Here is an 18774-nt window from a genome sequence, read left to right as displayed (position 1 = left end):
GTCGACTGGGACCCACAAGCAGAGCATGAGCGCAACAGCACCCTCCTGCCCATGTTCCCCAGCAACTGGTGCACATAGGCATACTGTCTCTGATACTGGAGATAGCATAGAGCCATCAGGACTAGTAGCCATTGATAGCCTTTTCCTTCAGGAATTTGTCCAACTCCCTTTTAAAGCCTTCCAAATTGGTGGCCATCACTGCGTCTTGTGGTAGCAAATTCCGTAGTTTAACTCTGCGCTGTGTGAAGAAGTCCTTCCCTTTATCTGTCCTGAATCTCCCATCAATCAGCTTCATGGGATGACTCCAGGTTCTAGTATTATGAGAGAGGGAGAAAAATGTCTCCCTATCCACATTCTCCACCCCATGCATAATGTTGTACACCTCTATCATGTCTCCCCTTACCCTCCTTCTTCCCAAGCTAAACAATCCCAGCTGTTGTAACCTTCCCTCATTGAGCCTAAAGCTCTTACTATCTGTAACTAAGCCTTAGGAGAGGCTTTTAGAATACAGGGAAAACTACAAAAGCTGGGAAAGCACCAAACAATCTGTCATCGAAGGACAGGGGTGTGGCCTTCTGGGGAACTAGACTGGGATCCCAGGCAGGCCAGATTTGCCCTGGACCTGAGGCTCTGCACCTCTGTTCTAGATAAACCTTCCTTCCCCTCCTCACCCTCTGCAAATGACAACAACACAGCCCAAAGGAAGAAGATGCTCGCCTAGCAGGGTCTTTAAAAGGCCACCTGTCCCGGCTTGCAGCCCTCTGTGCTGTTCCAAAAACTCTGCTCTACCATATCTTCAGGGGCTGAAAAAGCCTAGTTTTTAGTGCAGACACTATGTACGCATAGACATACAACTTATTGTGTGGCCAGCTGCCCACTCCCTGTCTGAGAGGTGACACATACAGGCTGATTCACTAAAAGGGAGCAGAGGGATCTGGGCTCTACCAGACTGCCAGCGAATAAAAATTTTAAAAAGAGTTACCACTAGTCATAAACATTGGATGGAAGAGGGACAAATCCAGACCCTCAGAGCATGTAGACATCAACAACAGAAAGGCAGCTGAGAGTTGGGGGATGAAAACCTGGACACCCATCCCAGGCTCTCCTCTTTACTACTGAAAACAGCAAAGTCTAGAGCATTGTTATTATGTTTGTATCCCACCTTTCCTCCAAGATGCTCAGGACAGTTGACCGGATTATCGTATTTTATCCTCACAACCACCTTGGGAGGTAGGTTAGGCTGAGATATACAACTGGTTATGATTGGACAGGAGTTAGAACCCAAATCACAACATACTATCCAACACACCAGGGGTGGGCAGAAGATAGATTTACAAATGTTTTGGACTTCAACTCCCAGAAGGTCCAGCCAGCACAGCCAAAGGTCAGGAACGCTGGGAGTTGAAATCCAAAATGGCTGGAGATCTACTTTCTGCCCACCCCTGCAGTATACCACATTCCTTCCCATTCAAGAGCTGTGGAAGACCTTCAAAAAGCTGGGCCTCCAGCATCCCAAACCCCAGACTAGGGTGGGAAAAACGGAGTGAGTTACTTTTGCAGGAATTCCACGTTTTATCTCAGCTCTATCAGTGTTGTTGCTGCAGTTTGTGCCTCACAGTGAATATTTGGGCGTTGTGGTACCCTAGGATACAGGCTTCACAAAGCAAATAATTACATACGCACTGTGTTCCTTTACAGATTAACGCACATATTGACATGGCCCTGGCCCTGGCTGACCTGAAACAGAACACTGATATTTACACAACCCCATAATTTGTTCATGCTAATGCTTCACCATTCTTGCTGCTTATAACTTGTTAACCCAGCAGGGTTTTTATTTCAAAACCCAGCTAACCCTTCAAATGCCTTTTAGTGACCAGAGTTAGCATAGTGGTTAAGAGAATGACCTGCGAGCCAGGACATGGTTGGCGGAAATCTTACTTCAGCTAAGAATTCACTAAGTGGCCTTAGGTAGGCTACTTTGTCTCAATATCCGCCTCTCCACCCAACCCCACCAAGACATAATAGGGAGATAATAATATTCACAGGATTGTTGTGAAGATGCTGTATGTGAAGCACTGTGAACAATTAAGAAAAGTGCTTGGGGTTGTGGCGGACAGCTGGATGAAAATGTCAGCCCAGTGTGCAGCCACTGTAAAAAAGGCAAACTCCATGTTAGGCATAATTAGAAAAGGAATTGAGAATAAAACTGCCAATTTCATACTGCCCTTATACAAATCTATGGTGCACCCACACTTCGAATACTGTGTACAGTTCTGGTCACCACACCTACAAAAGATATTGTAGAGCTGGAAAAAGTGCAGAAAAGGGCAACTAAAATGATCAAGGGGCTGGAGCATCTCCCCTGTGAGGGAAGGTTACAACAGCTGGGCTTGTTTAGCTTGGAAAAAAAGGAGGGTAAGGGGAGAGATGACAGAGGTGTATAAAAATATGCATGAGGTGGAGAATGCGGATAGGGAGACATTTTTCTTCCTCTCTCATAATAAATACTAGATCCTGAGGTCATCCCATTAAGCAGATTGGTGGGAGATTCAGGACAGATAAAAGGAAGGGCTTCTTTACACAGCGCAGAGTTAAATGATGGAATTTACTACCACAAGACACAGCGATGGCCACCAACTTGGATGGCTTTAAAAGGGGGTTGGACAACTTCCTGGAGGACAAGGCTTTCAATAGCTACTAGTCCTGATGGCGATGTGCTACCTCCAGTACCAGAGGCAGTGAGCCTATGTACACCAGTTGTTAGGGAACATGGGCAGGAAGGTGCTGTTGCACTTGTGTCTTGCTTGTGGGTTCCTGGTCAACAGCTGGTTGGCCACTGTGTGTGAACAGAATGCTGGACTAGATGGGCCCTTGGTCTAATCCAGCATGGCTCTTCTTATGGTCTGCTATTATTAGCTATCATTATGGCCACCTGTAAGTCACTCAGAAGAATCATTCTTTGCGTTGGTGGACATTATATAATCGTCACTGTGCATCACAGTATAAGCAGACGGGTCCCTGCCCTAAGAAGCTTACAATCTAATATTCAGCACAGAAGAGGCAACAGGGAGAGGGGAGGGAAATAGAGGCAGGAGTGAACAGAGGAGGAGTATGCATTAATTCCAGTGCATATATTTCGGCAGAAGTACAGTCAAGGCTGGCCCTACCGTTATTAGGCAAAGCGAGCTGTTCGCCTCAGGCAACAGATGCTGGGAGACGACAGCAGGGTGTTGGAGGAGAGAACTGTCTGTTACATGGCCAGCCCTGTACTCCCCCTAAGCTAGCCTGCTGCCTCCAGCTGCTGGGAGGACACTGTCCCATTGTCAGTGTTGAAGAAAGATTAAATGGCCAGGCCAGTCGGCTTTTTCACATGGAATGGAAAGGGGGTGCCATCTTGTTCTTTCCCTCAGGCACCAAATGTTGTGGGCCAGTCCTGGGTACAGTGGGGTAAATGGACTAAGGGGTTATGCCAGCCTTGCCCAACCCCATGTCCTCCAAATGTGTTGGACTACAATCCCCATGATCCCAAGCCAGCAGGGTTATGCCAAAGACTTGTGAAGATGTTGCCCACAGGAGGCCCTCAATGCTCAGGAGCCAGACCATAAGCAAGACTGACCCTACATAAACGTCCTTCAGTGTGTCCCCTCAGGCCTTTGCCTGAAACTGGCTTTGGCCGTTATGCTCTCACACTCACCTTTTTAACAACAGGGGGGAAGTAGCACATTTGCTTAGCATGGTACAAAGTGTTCATGGCCTTTAACTTCTTTGGCCGAAGTGAGACTTCCGTGTATTGACTTTCTTCCACAGTGTTACTCAATTTGCAGTACAATCCTATACATGTTTATTCAGAATTAAGTCCCACTGAGTCCAACAGGACTTACTCCCAGGTAGGTGTGTATAAGATTACAGCCTGACTTGCTGGGGGAGCCAGGCCCAGCTCTAATTTGCCACTCTTATTGGCTGCAGGTTGCCCAGACAGCACATTGCCACTATGCATGTATGTGCATGGGAGCAGTGTAAGGGGAGGGACCACAGCTCATCGGGGAGGGACCATGCTCCAGTTGAAAAGATCAGAGAGTCGAGGATGGGAGAACGTCTCTGGGCCTGTTCGCACATCATGACAAGCTACCGTGGGTTCATTTACCCGCGGGGCTCTGTGATGTGTGCTGGCTGCCATTTTGCATATGCAAGCCACGGCTTGTTGTGTTGTGAGAAGGCAGCGAGGGTGGGTTGTTGGCATGGTTAACAAACTGCCCACAACCCTAAAACAACCCATGGGTTGTTTGCTATGCATTGCATATGCAAAATGGTGGCACAGAGACCCCATGGGAGAATTAACTCATGATGGCCTACCATGTCATGCAAACCAGGTCTCTGTCTCAAACTCAGAGTAGACAACAGTGGGCTGGATGGACAAATATAGTCTGCCCTGCTATAAGGCAACTCCTGTCTAAGGAAACATGCCAGCTTGGGAGTGTGGTTCTGTTGGCCACTGGGAGTCCAGCATCCCCCCACCCACAATAACACTTTTTCTAGGCATACCAAAAGATTACATGCATATGCAGAGGTGGAATTCATAGAGGTGTTAATGTATTGCTTTAAAAAAAAAAAATCTGTTGTAGGCCATCCTGAGAGAAGCAGATGCACTGGAAAGATAGGACACAAGTACTTCTAATAAAGAAACAAAATTAAGAGGTACTTAATTTTGTATGCCTATGTACACCAGTTGCTGGGGAACATGGGCAGGAGAGCGCTGTTGCACTTGTGTTCTATTTGTGGGTTTCCCAGTCAACAGCTGGTTCGCCACTGTGTGAACAGATTGCTGGACTAGATGGACCCTTGGTCTGATCCAGCTTCAGGGCTCTTCTTATGTTCTTCCTGTTAACCATTGTGTATACTGCCTTTCCAACAGATTAATTGCACAGTATGGACTCTATTTCCTGCTGCTATAGGTAGAGCTTGGACAGCTGCTGTCCATCTGAAAGTTAAAAATACATTTGCTGTCTCAAAAAATGTAATTTGATAACCCTGAGATTTACAGTATCATTAATGTGTGTCTATAATATTAAGTATTGTAGTCATAGTGTATGGACAATCTTCTGCCTATTGGTGTTTTCCTGGAAACTAAAATAAAATTACTTTGGGACATGAAAAATACCCTGCATATCTGTTGGACATTCTGTTTTTGCATGTACAAGCATTGTGTACGCTGCTTCTTTATCATGTTGTGACTAAACAGAGACTGGGTTCCAAAGAGCCACTTTCAGCATGCCCAAGGTTTGGGGCATGCTCAGTAGGAGTTCTGCCTGGCAGACGGCCCCATCCCCTGGCTCTGCCATATCACAAACTACATTCGAAACTTTCCCCACTTTCAAAAGTTGTTTGTCATGTGGCACAGGAAGCTGCTTCTTGGGAAACACAAGTTCTAAAGTCCTTTGGAATCACAGAGCAACTGGCAGGTTTTGTTGGATGCATGCCAGAATATGTTATTTCTCCATCAAAACAGAGTAGTTCTGCGTGCACATTCGCTACCTAAAAAGTTGCATGGAGTTAAAATGGAATAAACATAAGCCTCATGAAGACAGCCAAAGTGTGTAGCGTGTATGTCTAGGGGGGCAGGGGGGGAGTCAGGACTGCACCTGCTGGCCCCACCTGGCCTCCCCTTGAATCCCTGCCTTTGCAGGGGCCTATTCCACAACATAGTTCGGTTGCAAATGCGCGATCTGTACCCTACATTGTTCCAGAGTATGGCAGCCCGTTGTGATGCCGCCCCCATCATATGCCACCTGAGACAAGTGCTTCACCTTGCCTAATCATGGGGCCAGCCCCATATGGCTCACATCTCTGACGACTTTGTATGTTGGATATGTACGCACACAGGCCCATGTGCAGATGGTGGGAGTCAGGGGCAGGGTTGGTGGGACAATCCTGATCCCCCCATTAACGCACATGTGTGGATATATCTTTATACATTTGAACCGTCTCCAGACTGAAGGTTATAGTTTCAAGGAACCATGAGTATTACAGTTGAAGGCAGGGTAAATGAGTTAAAATTTTAGTATACAGTGCACGAAAACTGCTTACACTAGTGGTACATTAATAGTGTAAGTGGACCAACAGTGCGCAATAATCTGCAGATGAAAAGCTGAAAAGCAAGGGGACTTTTGTTCATGCTGTATGCACTTTGCATAATCTGCCCTGTGTTAACTATATGATTTTTCCATGAATCCTTCAATTACATTGTAGATCTATTTCAGCCTTTTTGAGCCATCTTGGATCCAAATCAGGAAACCACTACAGAAATTATAGCCCCAAGCACATCCCTTAGTAGGGTACGAAATTTCGTCAGGTGCCTATACTTTATCTATCCAGACAGAAAACTGCAGGAATTTATGCAGAGAACTTTTAGTCCAAGGTTTGTGCAGGTTTATCAGCTACAGAATCCGATAAAGAAAATGATGACAAGAAAGCTTTACCTGTTGCATTTCTGCTCATCATGCTGTTGTTAAATGCACAAGAGCCTCATTGAAAAAAATGGGGTGACCCTAGTTTAAAACATATCTTGCAATGTGGCCAACCACACACACGCACACACACGCACACCATAGATCTGATTTGCACATAACACTAACCCCTAGTTTATTTAACCCTTGGGTTGTTGAATTCTGGGTTGTCATGATGTGCAAACCCAGCCATGCTAACAAACCATGAACAACTAAGAAAGTGAATCCATGGCTTGCTATTGGTTTGTGAACTCTGGGTTCTTTAAACCATGAGTTGTCATTACATGGTTGTTCATGGGTTGTTTTGCCAGGCTATAGAGCTGGGAAGCAAGAGTGGTAAAAAAACAACAACACCTAGCTGCTCTACGTGCCAGTACTGCCACAAAGGCAATTGGGATACAGGTGAGGAAGCAGGCAAAGGAGGAGGGAAGCAAACAAATCAGGGACTAAAAAAACAAACTGTTGCTTGTTTGATTATCTGTCAGATAAACCCTGGGTAGGGCAACAAACCATGGGTTAAATGAACCATGGTTTAGCATTATGTGCGAACCAGGTCAACTATTACCAACCACAAATTTCAGCATTATCAAATAAATGAACACTCGATTAGCATATTTTACAGAACTTTGACAGTATGTAAACTGGTGACATTATGTGAACTGAAAACCAGTATATGAACTGGTCTGTGAAATTTGCAAAATGGAATACAAGTTCCAAATGTGAGTTCACAATGGTGAATTCCCAGATATATGTGGGAATTTACAATGCTGAATTCTCACATATATGCATGCATCTTGTGACCCTGAATACTCAGTTCCAACACAGCAGCCTTGTACAGAGATAAAAGCCACAAACGCTGCATACAGGTCTCGGCTTGTAAATAATGGTTTTAGAAAGGTCAAACTGAGAGCATAACAAAGATAAGGAATAAATGTCATATTTCACTCCTTTCCATTTTAATCACCTTAAGGCTCCTTAAAAATGCAAGGGAGAGCCCAACAAGTTATTTTTAACCTGCCAGAGTAACATTTTACAAAACTTGAACTGCAGCTTCTGTTTCTGACCAGTCCTATGGGGACTGAAAGGAGGTTTTCAGCAAATTCATCAAAGCCAAACTAGGAAACTTCTGGGGAGTGTGCCAAGTCTTCGAGGACCTGTCATCCCACAAAAGGGCTTGTTGTAAAGCCCACAGAGCTGCATGTCACTTCCATGGTCCATCTTGCACTGTGAAATCCATTTCCCCACTTACAATCCCAGCAGTCTCAAGAGGGTCAAGCTACATTCAAGCCTGCTACATTTTGGAGGCTAAATTAGGTGCTATCCTATGGCACAGGACTTGCCAGACATACTTGCAGTGGCTGGCATTTCATGGTGCATCTCATAGTATTGCACTGCAATCCTATGCATACTTCCTCAAAAGCAAGACTCACTATTTTTTTAGTGGGGCGTACTCCCTGGCAAGTATGCTTAGGATTGCATCCTGAAAGCAGAATCCGAAACACAGTGACTTAGAAGTACATCCCATTGAGTTCAACAGGCCTTACTCCCGGGTAAGTGTGTATAGGATTGCAGCCTGAGTGTCCATAATCTCTAGCTTCAACACTTATTTAGATTCTGATCCTACTGAAATTTAGATCAGAAAAATATCTGTGAAACCTTATACTGGGATTCAAAACCCACGTTTGTGGCGGCGGGGGGTGGGAATCTGTAAACAGGAACATGCAGAAGGAATCTAGTAATTGTGTATATAGCATCCTCAATATGCATGGCAGTTTATGAAGTATGAAAGTCCAGAGCTTTGCCCCAAGGAGCTTACAGTGTAAAATTCAACACAGTGGAGACCAGAGGAGAAGGTGAGGGATTGAAGCAAGATTGAACAGGGGACAAATATGCATTGATTTAAATTACACATGCTAACACAATCCTATGCATGTTTACTTAGAAGAAAGTCCCACTGTGTTGAATGGGATTTACCCCCATAGAGATGGGCATAGGGGTGCAGCCTTAAGTGGTAGGCGGTGGTAGGGTACGGGTCAAAGAATCTGTGTAAAAAGCTTCACAGAAAAGGTGGGTTTGGAGGAAGAATTACCTTGCCAAACTGGGTTCCATTTTGCCAACACTGAAACTGTCTTTGGCTAGATTCCGATATAATTTTGCATATTTCATTGCAACAAGGTCCCTGGGTTCTATGCGCCTAGGCCCCTAGGCCTTATTTCATATATAATTCACACAGCATTCAGTGACTCATGAAAGCTCTAATAATATCAGAAGCATCTTGAGGGAGTTACAACATATCAGTAGAAATATGTTTTATAATTGCAAAAATATTGGAATATGGAAGCTGCCCTCTCTAAACGTTGAATTCATTTTCCAAAATGAGTTTTCTTTTTCATTTCATTTTACTTTTTAGAAAAGAAGTGCAGACTTTCATTTTGAATCTTGTGGTCCAAATCCCGCTGCATTTTATGGACAAAACATTTTCGGTGGGTTTAGTTTCACTTATGACTTCTCCTTCCCCACATTCAATGGCCCACATCAGGTTCCATTGGAAGAATTCAAGGATTCAAAAGGTGTAAAATGTATGGCTGTGAGAGCTGGACTATAAGGAAGGCTGAGCGTCGAAGAATTGATGCTTTCGAACTGTGGTGCTGGAGAAGACTCTTACGAGTGCCCTGGACTGCAAGGAGGTCAAATCAGTCCATCCTAAAGGAAATCAACCCTGACTGCTCATTGGAAGGACAGATAATGAAGCTGAAGCTCCAATATTTTGGCCACCTAATGCGAAGAGAAAACTCCCTGGAAAAGACCCTGATGCTGGGAAAGACTGAAGGCAAAAGGAGAAGGGGACAGCAGAGGATGAGATGGCTAGATAGCATCACGGATGCAATGAATATGAACTTGAGCACGCTCCGGGAGAGAGCGCAGGACAGGAAGGCCTGGCGTGCTATGGTCCATAGGGTCACGAAGAGTCGGACACGACTGAACGACTGAACAACAACAAAAGAACAAGTGTCATTTGTCCTAAGAATGGAAACACATTAGTTTCTTATAGTGAGGTAAAGATCCAGCTGAGGGCAGAAAGTCCACAGGATTAAGTCATCGGTATAGTAAAATGTCTACACCGGTCATCAACATCTAAAGGACTCAACCATTTGTTCCTAACAGTGTCCTGGAGGTGGATGGTTGTAAAAACAGCCAAATTCTCATCATTTAATATGGAAATTGACTCAGGAAGAGGTGTCTATAAGCATTAACACCATCCCTCTTCAGGTACCAATAGAAAAAGGTATCAGAGATGCTGATCCCTGCAATTAATCCAAAATCACTCCCTAGGGTAAGAAATGTAGTTTATAATCCCCACCAGCCAGAAACCTGAATGAAAAAAGGGTAATAAACTCACCTTTTGGCTACACTTTATCAACCTGACTGTGAATATAACAGAGTGGTTAAGGCTGCAATTCTATGCATACTTACTTGGGAGTAAGCCCCATTAGACATAATGGGACTTCCTTCAGGGTAAAACCGCATAGGATTGTCCTATAAGAGATATTATGGGGTGACTAAACTGTTTTATGAAGTGGCACATATAGATGCATATGGTATCTACCTATATAAATAAATTTCTAGTTGTGCCATCCAGAAGGCTTCAGAGAGATGACAGTAATCGTAAAATAAGAATACAAAAACATCCAGCTATGATGTTATAGGAATTTTTATCTGTATGTTACAATAAATCTGTTAGTCTGTCAGGAGCCACAAAGCTCTTTGGTGTTTTTGCTGTGCCAGACTAATTTGGCTACGTCCTTTGGAAGGAATGCCCATGAAATAGTGCAGTTTTAGGCTCCAATCCTGCTACATTTTAGTCATGTTTTAAGTTAATCGTGACTAACTCATGACTTGGTCATGGCAAATTTTTGCAGGATCCAGAACTGGTTAATGTGCCGTTTGCCCTATAAGTGTTAACAATCAGTTCTTTTGATTCTAATGATCAGCTTATTCAGTCCACTTGATTATATTTTGAGATTGGACAGTGAAAACTGGCATTTTCATCCCCACTCAATAGCCCCTCTTAAAAATTAGGAAGTGGGGGGGGAGAGCCTTTATTTACTTACAGCATTTTTACTGGGCTTTTCCTCCCCAAAAGACTGGGTTACAAAGATCGACAATAAGGCAATCCTTGCCCTCATGTTTACTATCTAAAACACAGGGCACAAAAGGGAAAGGAATTGGGAGTGGGGAGGAAAATGGAAAAGTCAGATTCTAGTTCTTGGTTACAAAGTTCTTCTAATGACCAGCTACTAATGCTACTAATGCTAGCCCTGCTCAGGGTTAATTGCACAATTCTTGGTACTTTGTACACATTCCTGGTCAAGTGTACTGGTCAAGTGTACTGGTCACTTTGTACACATTTCTGGTGAAGTGTACAAAGTGTACACGTTTCTTCCTCAACAACCTTACTCTATTACTCCCCTCTCTGCCTTCACTTGCCAGCGACTCAGTTCAACAGCGTGGACTATACACGTGGAACTTTTCCCCAATGGTTAGAATTTAACCTTTTTGAAAGAGCTCTGTGTTTCTTTGGAGCCACCATTGCTGCTGCTAACTGTTGCTCTGAGGAGAATGGAGTGTGTGCTGTTTTTGTCAAAGGGGCCATGTTCATACATCAGCACAGGAACATCCAGAAACTGACAAGGTGCTCTGGAAGTGAAAATGACACGAATGAAAAGAAGGCTAGCATGAAACTGACAGGAATAAAACTTTGCCCTGCTAGGGGTGAACAGGTGGTAAGTAAAGCAAAAAGATGGAGTTACACACCATCACCCATCTCTCCAAAAACCATACCTGTCTCTACACCAGGCGAGACAACATTGCTATAGTGAGAAGGAGTGTGCTGCAGTGACTAGTCATCAATTCAGCACTTTAAAAAAAGAACAAGGAAAACAGGAGAATGCAACAATTTGGAATGAATAGTTTGGAATTAATGCCCTCTGGATTCTCAGGAATAAATACATGAGATAGTGTTACTAATCCTGGAGAGAGAGAGAGAGAGAGAGAGAGAGAATGATTGTAGAGACACTCAGTCCTGGACCACTCACTGCCACTCAATTCAACTCCTGATCTGCAAAATGAGAATAAGTAGGGATGCATACTTTGTGTTCTTCCGTGAGCACTTTGTACAACAGGGAATCAAGTCTGGAATTCAACATCCTGGGAATCTCAGCATTAGTTGAAAAACAAACAAAAAAGCAAGTTTTAATCCCTGTGAAAATACATACGCAATGCTTAGTGAAGTCTCAGGAACTACAAGGGGTCGGTCAGGGCTTCCACAGGCTAGGAAGAAATGTTCCAGTGCTTACCATAGTTCCTTACTGATCCCCATGGCTGTAAATTATGCACACGAAACAGAGGAGAAATTATGAACATTTGCTTCATTTGCATAATGTATTCAGCTTGCAGAATTCAACTTTACTGAGCACAACTTGCTCGTACACTGAGAACATCTTCAGAAGCCCTTCCCCAGGTGCCCCACACACACTTGAGGTGAGTGGTCACAGGAGAAAGGGGGCTTCCTGGTGGTGGTACCTTGTTTCTCTCCCCGGGGGGCTTGGTTTGCCACCAACACAGATCTCTATCTGGCACTAGGCAAACAACTTTTTATTTTCCCAGGCCTTTTTAACTCTTAATTTTATCTGTGATGTTCTGTGAGATCTTTTGGTCTCATTGTTGTTAGATTATGTATTTTAACTTTACATTTGATCTATTTGTAAAATGTCCAGGAAAAAAAATCTCTTATCAAAGGCAGGATATACATTCTTAAAAGAAATAAAAGAAATAAAAAATCTGATTCACATGTTTGTGTGAGAATCAATGCACTTCATACATATCCAACAAGTTAATTTTATAACCCAGAGGGGAGGAATGCAGCCCTCCAGATGTTGCTCGACTACCAAATCCCATCATCATTACTCAGAGGCTGGGAGAGTTGCTGGTCTAACAACAACTGGAGGACCACATGTTCTCTGCCCATTATAAATGCTGATATTAATAACCATCATTGCATTGCCCCATTCTAGAAACAATGATGCTCTTCGCCTACAGTGCTTTGGCACGTCACTGCTCCCCACCAGAAGCCCACAGTTTGGCCATATTTATTCCCCAGTACTTAGCTAGGAGCCAAGAGAAGTTTGTTGAAAGGCTTTGGTGCCCGGTGATGAACAGTAGCTCAAGCTGTCATATACTATCAGATGGAAGCTCTGCAGTCCTTTTGCCATGGGGAGCAAAGGCATGGATGGAATATGGCTGATATCTATGGCATGCTACACTGATAGGGCTGCTTGGGCGGGGGAAGAAGGGGGATACATTTCCCCGGGGAAGAGAGAGAGAGGGAGAATGTAGCTGCTAAAGAAGGCTTGTCCTTTTTAAAGGTCCACAGATTGGGGGAGAGGGAGGGAAGGGCAAAAGCAACAGGAAACATAGAAGACGTCTGCATTCAAAGGTTTCAGCTGTAATTCCAATTAGATCAGTGGCATGGAATTGCATTCTGTCCCTCTCCACCCCCCACCCCCCAATACCCCACTTTTCCTTTGGGAAAATTTGATGCATGGGATTTTCTAATGCTCGGCATCTGACCGATTGCCTTGTTTGGCACTGGGAATGCATGTGCTCTCTCTCTCTCTCTCTCCACCCCCCAGGTCAGATTTGCTAGTGATGGCACGTTGTGCTGTATTATTTGCTTATTTATTTACTTGGCGTATTTAGTCCCCCCCTTCCTAACCAAAGGCAGCTTGCAGTATATTTCAAGTGCAAGAAAAGAGACAGGAGTTATTAGGAGGGGGAAAAGTGCCCCCAGACCTCAGCCATTCCTGCTGGTGCTGCTCTGCTTCTGAGGGTGCTTCCAGACGAGGCTGTGAGGGTGCAGTCACCCTGCCTCATTCATGAATTCTAGGGGGGGTCCTGAAGTTGTTGCCTTCCATTTGTAACTCTCCCACATTTTCTCACCGCTTCTTCAACATTTTTCTTACCATGGAAAATCCGTTACGGAGGGAAATAGGGAATGGATGCACAGTGCCTGCTGGTTGGTGGTGCTAGGAGCCCTCGGTCTGAAGCGACCCAGGTCTGTGGGTCATGGGAGTGCCTAGAGGAACTTGGCAGAGCAAGGCCAAGCCAGGTGCGCCCTAGTAAGTCATGACCCAAATCCTGGGGACCAGGCAGATTATGGTTATATTTCAGTCCAGTAAAACCCCGGTTGGCTGGCAACCCTTCCCATTCCTGTGGTGCAGCCTTCCCCGACCTGGGGCCCTCCAGATGTTTTGAACTTCAACTCACATCAGCCCTGGCCAGCATGGCCAATGGTTAGAAATGATGGCAAATGTAGTCCAAAACATCTGGAGGGGCCCAGCTTGGGAGGGGGGCTGTAGTGTGTGCAACCTTTCCTCGGCAATAGATGCTGCAGGCAGACCTGTGCCAGACAACCCCACCCTGGCAATGTCCTGCGCCTGCCCTCCAGCGCCAGTGCGATGCCCAGTTCTGGCTGAGGCTGAAGATGGACCCGGGCAGGGGCGGATCCTGCACAGCAGATGCAGAGCAGCCAGTGCCGGCTCCAGGTTTTGGAGGGCCCTTGGGCAAGGCACCCTCAGCGGAGCCCCTCCCTTGGTGAGCCGGCCTTCGCACTGCCATTGTCCCCAGCTGCTCCTGCCCCCTTTTCTCACCTTTGCTATGGCTGGCTTGCTCGACAGGCAGAGAGCCAGTGCGCAAGCAGTCAACAATGGCATCTACTGCTCCTCCTTCTCACCGCCATCTTTCTCTGGGCCAGAGCACGTGGCAGATGAACAAGCAGGTTGCAGGAAGGGGGAGGAGGAGGAGCAAGTCCAGGGAGTTCTTGTCAGTGGGCCCCTGCTGGGGCATGGCCCCTTGGTAAGTGCCCAACCATGCCTACCTTTGACGCCAGCCCTGAGAGCAGCACACATGAAAGTTAACAGTGGCCAAGCTGCCAGAAAGGAACCCTTAGTGCAGAGAAAGCATCGTGCAGGGCTTTTCCATCCAGAGACAGCAGAGCGTGGGGAAAGAGACTTGAATGGGACAGGGTTGACTCCCGGGACGAGATCCTCTAAGGGAATACAGCAGACACTCCCCTTTGCAAGGGCACCAAGAAAACACACATTTGACAGGTCATCCATTTCAGTAAACAAACAAAATATTCTTGCTCCTTTGAGGGGGGAGGCGTATTGGGAAGGAAGCAGGCAGAACTGAATCAGGCCTGCACAACTGTCTCATGCAAATGCAGCAATGGGTATACAGGGCAGGGCTCGACATCCTGAGCAGCTCAGCTTTTATTTTGTTTTCGTTTTAAACCCTCAGGTTTTCCAGCCCTTAAAGCTGGGAATACAGAATGCAGGAGAGCCAGTATGCTATAGGGCAGGGGTTAGAGCGTTGGACCTGGACCTGCATGACCCAGGCTCAAATCCCTATTCAGCAATAAAGCTCACTGGGACCTTGGACAGATATGTCTCTCTCAGCCTAACCTACCTCACAGGCTTGTTGTGAGGATAAAATTACAGGGGAAAGGATGTATGCCACCTTGAGCTGTTTGGAAGAAAGGCAGCACATAAGTGTAATAAAATAAATAAAAGGCAGGGATGATGAAGCCTTCAAAGATAGGGGAAGGGAAGACAAGGGAGGATAAACAGGATCTCTCGGGGGCAGGGCTTAAGTTGTTTCTTCTTCCCATGACTGACTGCCAGACACAGAATAAAATGGCACTCTGATACCCTCCATCTTCTGATCCTGTCTCTGCTCCCTCCTCCACTTTCCCTCCCATGGCAAGAAGGACCTGCCCAGCCTTTCTTATTTCCATGGGTAGAGAGGTTGGAGTGAACGTCCCTCCATTCCCACAGCCTCGGCCTGGGTTGCTATAGAGGGTGGTGGTGGGTGGGTGGCAAAAGTGGAAGGAGTTTCTGAGGCGCAGGCTGCCCTGGGGTCCTGACCCACAGCCCCCTCCAATTAAATGGCTGTCATGGCTACACAATGGGGCGCCTTTATGCCTTTGCATGGAAAAGGCGCTGGACTGGCTTTCCTTCCCCTGCTGCAGCCCATTAGGGGCCTTTCTATAATGCCTGCTTGTCAGAGCAGCGACTAGCTTGAAACAAAAGAGCTACAGAGACAGAACGCGCCATGTCCCCAGATTAAAAAGAAGAGAGAGAGAAAGAGAGAGTGAGAGAGAGAGAGAGAGAGAGAGAGAGAGAGAAATTCATGTTCTCAGCAGGAAAGGCAGCTCCCTCCAACTTACATGATGGAGAAGCTGCAGAAGCAAATGCTAAGCAAATGTTAGAAAGCACAGGTACAGCCACGTCTGTGCAGTCTGCGAGCGCACTCTGCGGAAGCAGAACTTGTTAGTGGTTCAGAATTCAGCACCTGGAGAACTGCTGCTTTTTAAAACAATCACAAGATTCTAGTCCCCATGCCCCACCCCCGCCTGCAAAGACAGACTAGAGGATGTCTGGTTAAATCTCAAAGACGGGGGCGGGGGTTGGATCTGAGCAGTTTTTCAGCATCCTGCATGGCTCTTTACCCTTCCCCATGAGTAGCAGAAGCAGTAAAACATGCAAATTGACACTGATTTATTCAGATGGCAGAATTCAGCATTTTGTGGCCCAGAACTTGGGTTAACTTGGTACAGAGTACACGCAGCCCTGCTAGGCATGGTAGAGAGCACTGATACGTGCCGAGATGAAATCACATGCTTTACATTTAAATGGGTTTTATCTGTATCGGTAATACTTTTTTTAAAAATCCCACCTGCAGTTCTGTTAAATAGTTCCTGCATTCCAAGCAGCCCTTGGCAGTTTCTGGATAAAACCCACCAATGCCAAGTCCACCTCAGAAGCAATCTACATGCATTCCTTTGCGGAGCTGGTATTTGCCACGTGAAACCAAGGACTACACCATCAACATTCCTACACGCCCAGCAACACACATACACAATGCTTGCCTCTGGCTACACGGCTGCGGCTTCGGCTCGTTTCCATTTTTGGATTTGCTGTCCAGTGTTTTATCTCTCCCCTTCTGGGAAATGTCCTTGTCTTTGTCCCCCAGCCCACCCTGACCACCCTCATACTCTCCCCGTCTCCCTTATTGTCAAACCAAAAGGTGAGACAGAAAATGACTCAGGGAGAGCGAAAGGAGGTGGTCAAGCTTGGCTAAGCCCTGACTAGAAAGTAAGCGGGAGGGGGTGGGGGGAAGGATAGTTGGGAGGAGATGGAAGACGTGGAGGCACTGAATTCATGGAAAGGAGCAACCCTAGCTTTTTGTTCTGTGCTGTTTTGTACTGCAAAGAACATCCTGCCAAAAGGAACTGTTGGGCCATGAAGGTGTAGAACCTCCATAGTCAGGGGTGTGTGTTACAGAGGGGGAAATCATTGCCCTGCGCGCCCCTTGTTACAGAGCACACCTGATTACCCCTCAGGAACATTGCTAGTTATTACGAGGTATAAAACAGTAACCGCAACGAATGCTTTTCTTAAAATGCATGGGTTTTTGGCAATTGGATTTTGATTCTATCCAAGAGCAGGCCTTTGGATCTCCCCTCCCACACTAAAACCCTTTTTCCCTCCTTCTACCCCACCAGCCCACTACTGAAGCCAGAAATGGCACCCCTGGCCACAGCGAACACTAGAAGCAGATGAAATCATTCCCCCAGGCTGAGCGAAGACAGAGGGGCTCTCAGATTCAGTTCTGCAAAGTTCTCTTTTAAAAAGTTGGCGCTGTCAGCAGAGCACCGCCAAACCAATCCGCTCGAATACTTTATGAGCGTTCCAGTCTCCTATAGGCAGAACGTGGGTGATTTTGGCAAAGAGTGGAAAGGTATCAATGCAGTGCTCAAAGGAACCCTGGACCATCAAAGGGAGCTTGATGGCTCTGTGGCAGTTGGGAGTGGTGGTCAGCAGTGAGAGACATGACAGCATGGTGTGTATGCATCCCCATACTGAGCAGGTCTCTGATCCTCTCTACATGCTTCTGTTTATAAATACTCCTCTCCGCACTGCTGCTCTTCTGGAACTACAATGCAAAGCCTGAAACAAGTTTGAACCTGAGCTGTGCATTTCTGCTCTAGAAAGATGGCAAACAGTCTAGCTCCCTGAAACTTGCATTTAGCACACAACAATCCACGAGCATTTTCTTCTGCCCTCCCATCTGTTTTTCCTCTTGTGTTGCATCTCTTAGACTGTATGGCTCTGAGCAGCGACTGCCTTTTATCTTTTTTTAATCTTTGTACAGTGCTTAGTAAATTTTAGGTGCTTTCTAAATGATTAATAATGCTGACGACAACAAACAATCATTGTTCGTACACACTACATGACGACCATTTGTGTAGGCTGAGTTCACAGCTTGAGAATAATCAGAGTCATCAGAGTTCAAAACCAATCTCAGGAGGAAGTTGGTTTTTACAAAAAGATGTAGAACACAGTCCTTGATTTACTAAATCCCAGCTACTTCCCATCCCAAAAGCTAAAGCTCAGGTTTCTATAAATCATCGGCTGCCAATCGTGTTCTCATACCTGGCACTTGGCCATTTCCAACTGCCACAGAACCTTGTCAGTTGCAACCACCCTTTCTGTTCCTAGTGCCAACTGGGGCTTTGCCACCATGACATCAGAGAGAAGGAAGACATTCACCACCCTTATCTATAATGGATAATATGCGTGATACTTTTCCTGTGCACGCAGAATTTATGGGGGCAGGGAGAACAAGGGCACCAGACAGGTACATGATGGGTTTTTAGTGGCAGAAACATTTTTAGTCCCACATGTGCGATCAAGAGGGCTTCGACCCATTTATTGTTACACCACTGACTTTATCTAGTTGGTTGGACCTGGGTTTTGAGTGCTTGAGTGTGGAAGCCCAGAGCTCAGATCTTGGTTCAACCACGAGCTTTCTAGTGGCCTTAATGGCTTCTCTACGTCTCAGTCTGAACCTGTTCCCATATGCAATATGGGATAATAATTCTGAACTACGTTATAGGGCTGTTGTACAGATGGGTGGGATAATATAGATCAAGAATGCTGAACACTCAAAAAGCACTGTATAAATATGCAGTAGTAGTATAGTTATAGGAATAGTATCTGCCGTGACACCCTATGGCAGCCTGCCCCAATCTGGTGCCCTCCAGTTGTTTTGGACTACAACTCCCAGGGTTCAACTCCCAGGGTTCCTGACCATTGACCTTGTTGGCTGGGAATGATGGGAGCTGAAATTCACAACATCTAGAGGA

At 45.8% G+C, this 18774-nt stretch overlaps 1 protein-coding gene across 1 annotated transcript in view; it reads right to left on the bottom strand.

Annotated features, from left to right (window-relative positions):
* ERBB3 (erb-b2 receptor tyrosine kinase 3) overlaps positions 1-18151 on the bottom strand; it is a 78200-nt gene extending 60049 nt beyond the window's left edge. Inside the window, exons 1-8 of the mRNA XM_084829773.1 lie at positions 18062-18151; positions 17290-17392; positions 16495-16633; positions 15275-15415; positions 14443-14456; positions 13985-14072; positions 11060-11204; positions 10619-10702 (exon numbers count right to left, since the gene is read on the bottom strand). Coding sequence (XP_084685899.1) covers positions 10619-10702; positions 11060-11204; positions 13985-14072; positions 14443-14456; positions 15275-15415; positions 16495-16633; positions 17290-17392; positions 18062-18151 — 804 coding nt within the window. The remainder of the gene's footprint in view (positions 1-10618; positions 10703-11059; positions 11205-13984; positions 14073-14442; positions 14457-15274; positions 15416-16494; positions 16634-17289; positions 17393-18061) is intronic.
* Between the last annotated feature and the right edge of the window lie 623 nt (positions 18152-18774).

This window comes from Heloderma suspectum, chromosome 2 (assembly GCF_057233095.1).
Source record: "Heloderma suspectum isolate Gila_16-S chromosome 2, 16-S_ref, whole genome shotgun sequence".
In the NCBI taxonomy this organism is placed as follows: domain Eukaryota; kingdom Metazoa; phylum Chordata; class Lepidosauria; order Squamata; family Helodermatidae; genus Heloderma; species Heloderma suspectum.
Note: the sequence above shows the minus strand (reverse complement) of the source record. Positions and strands in the feature narration are given on the sequence as shown.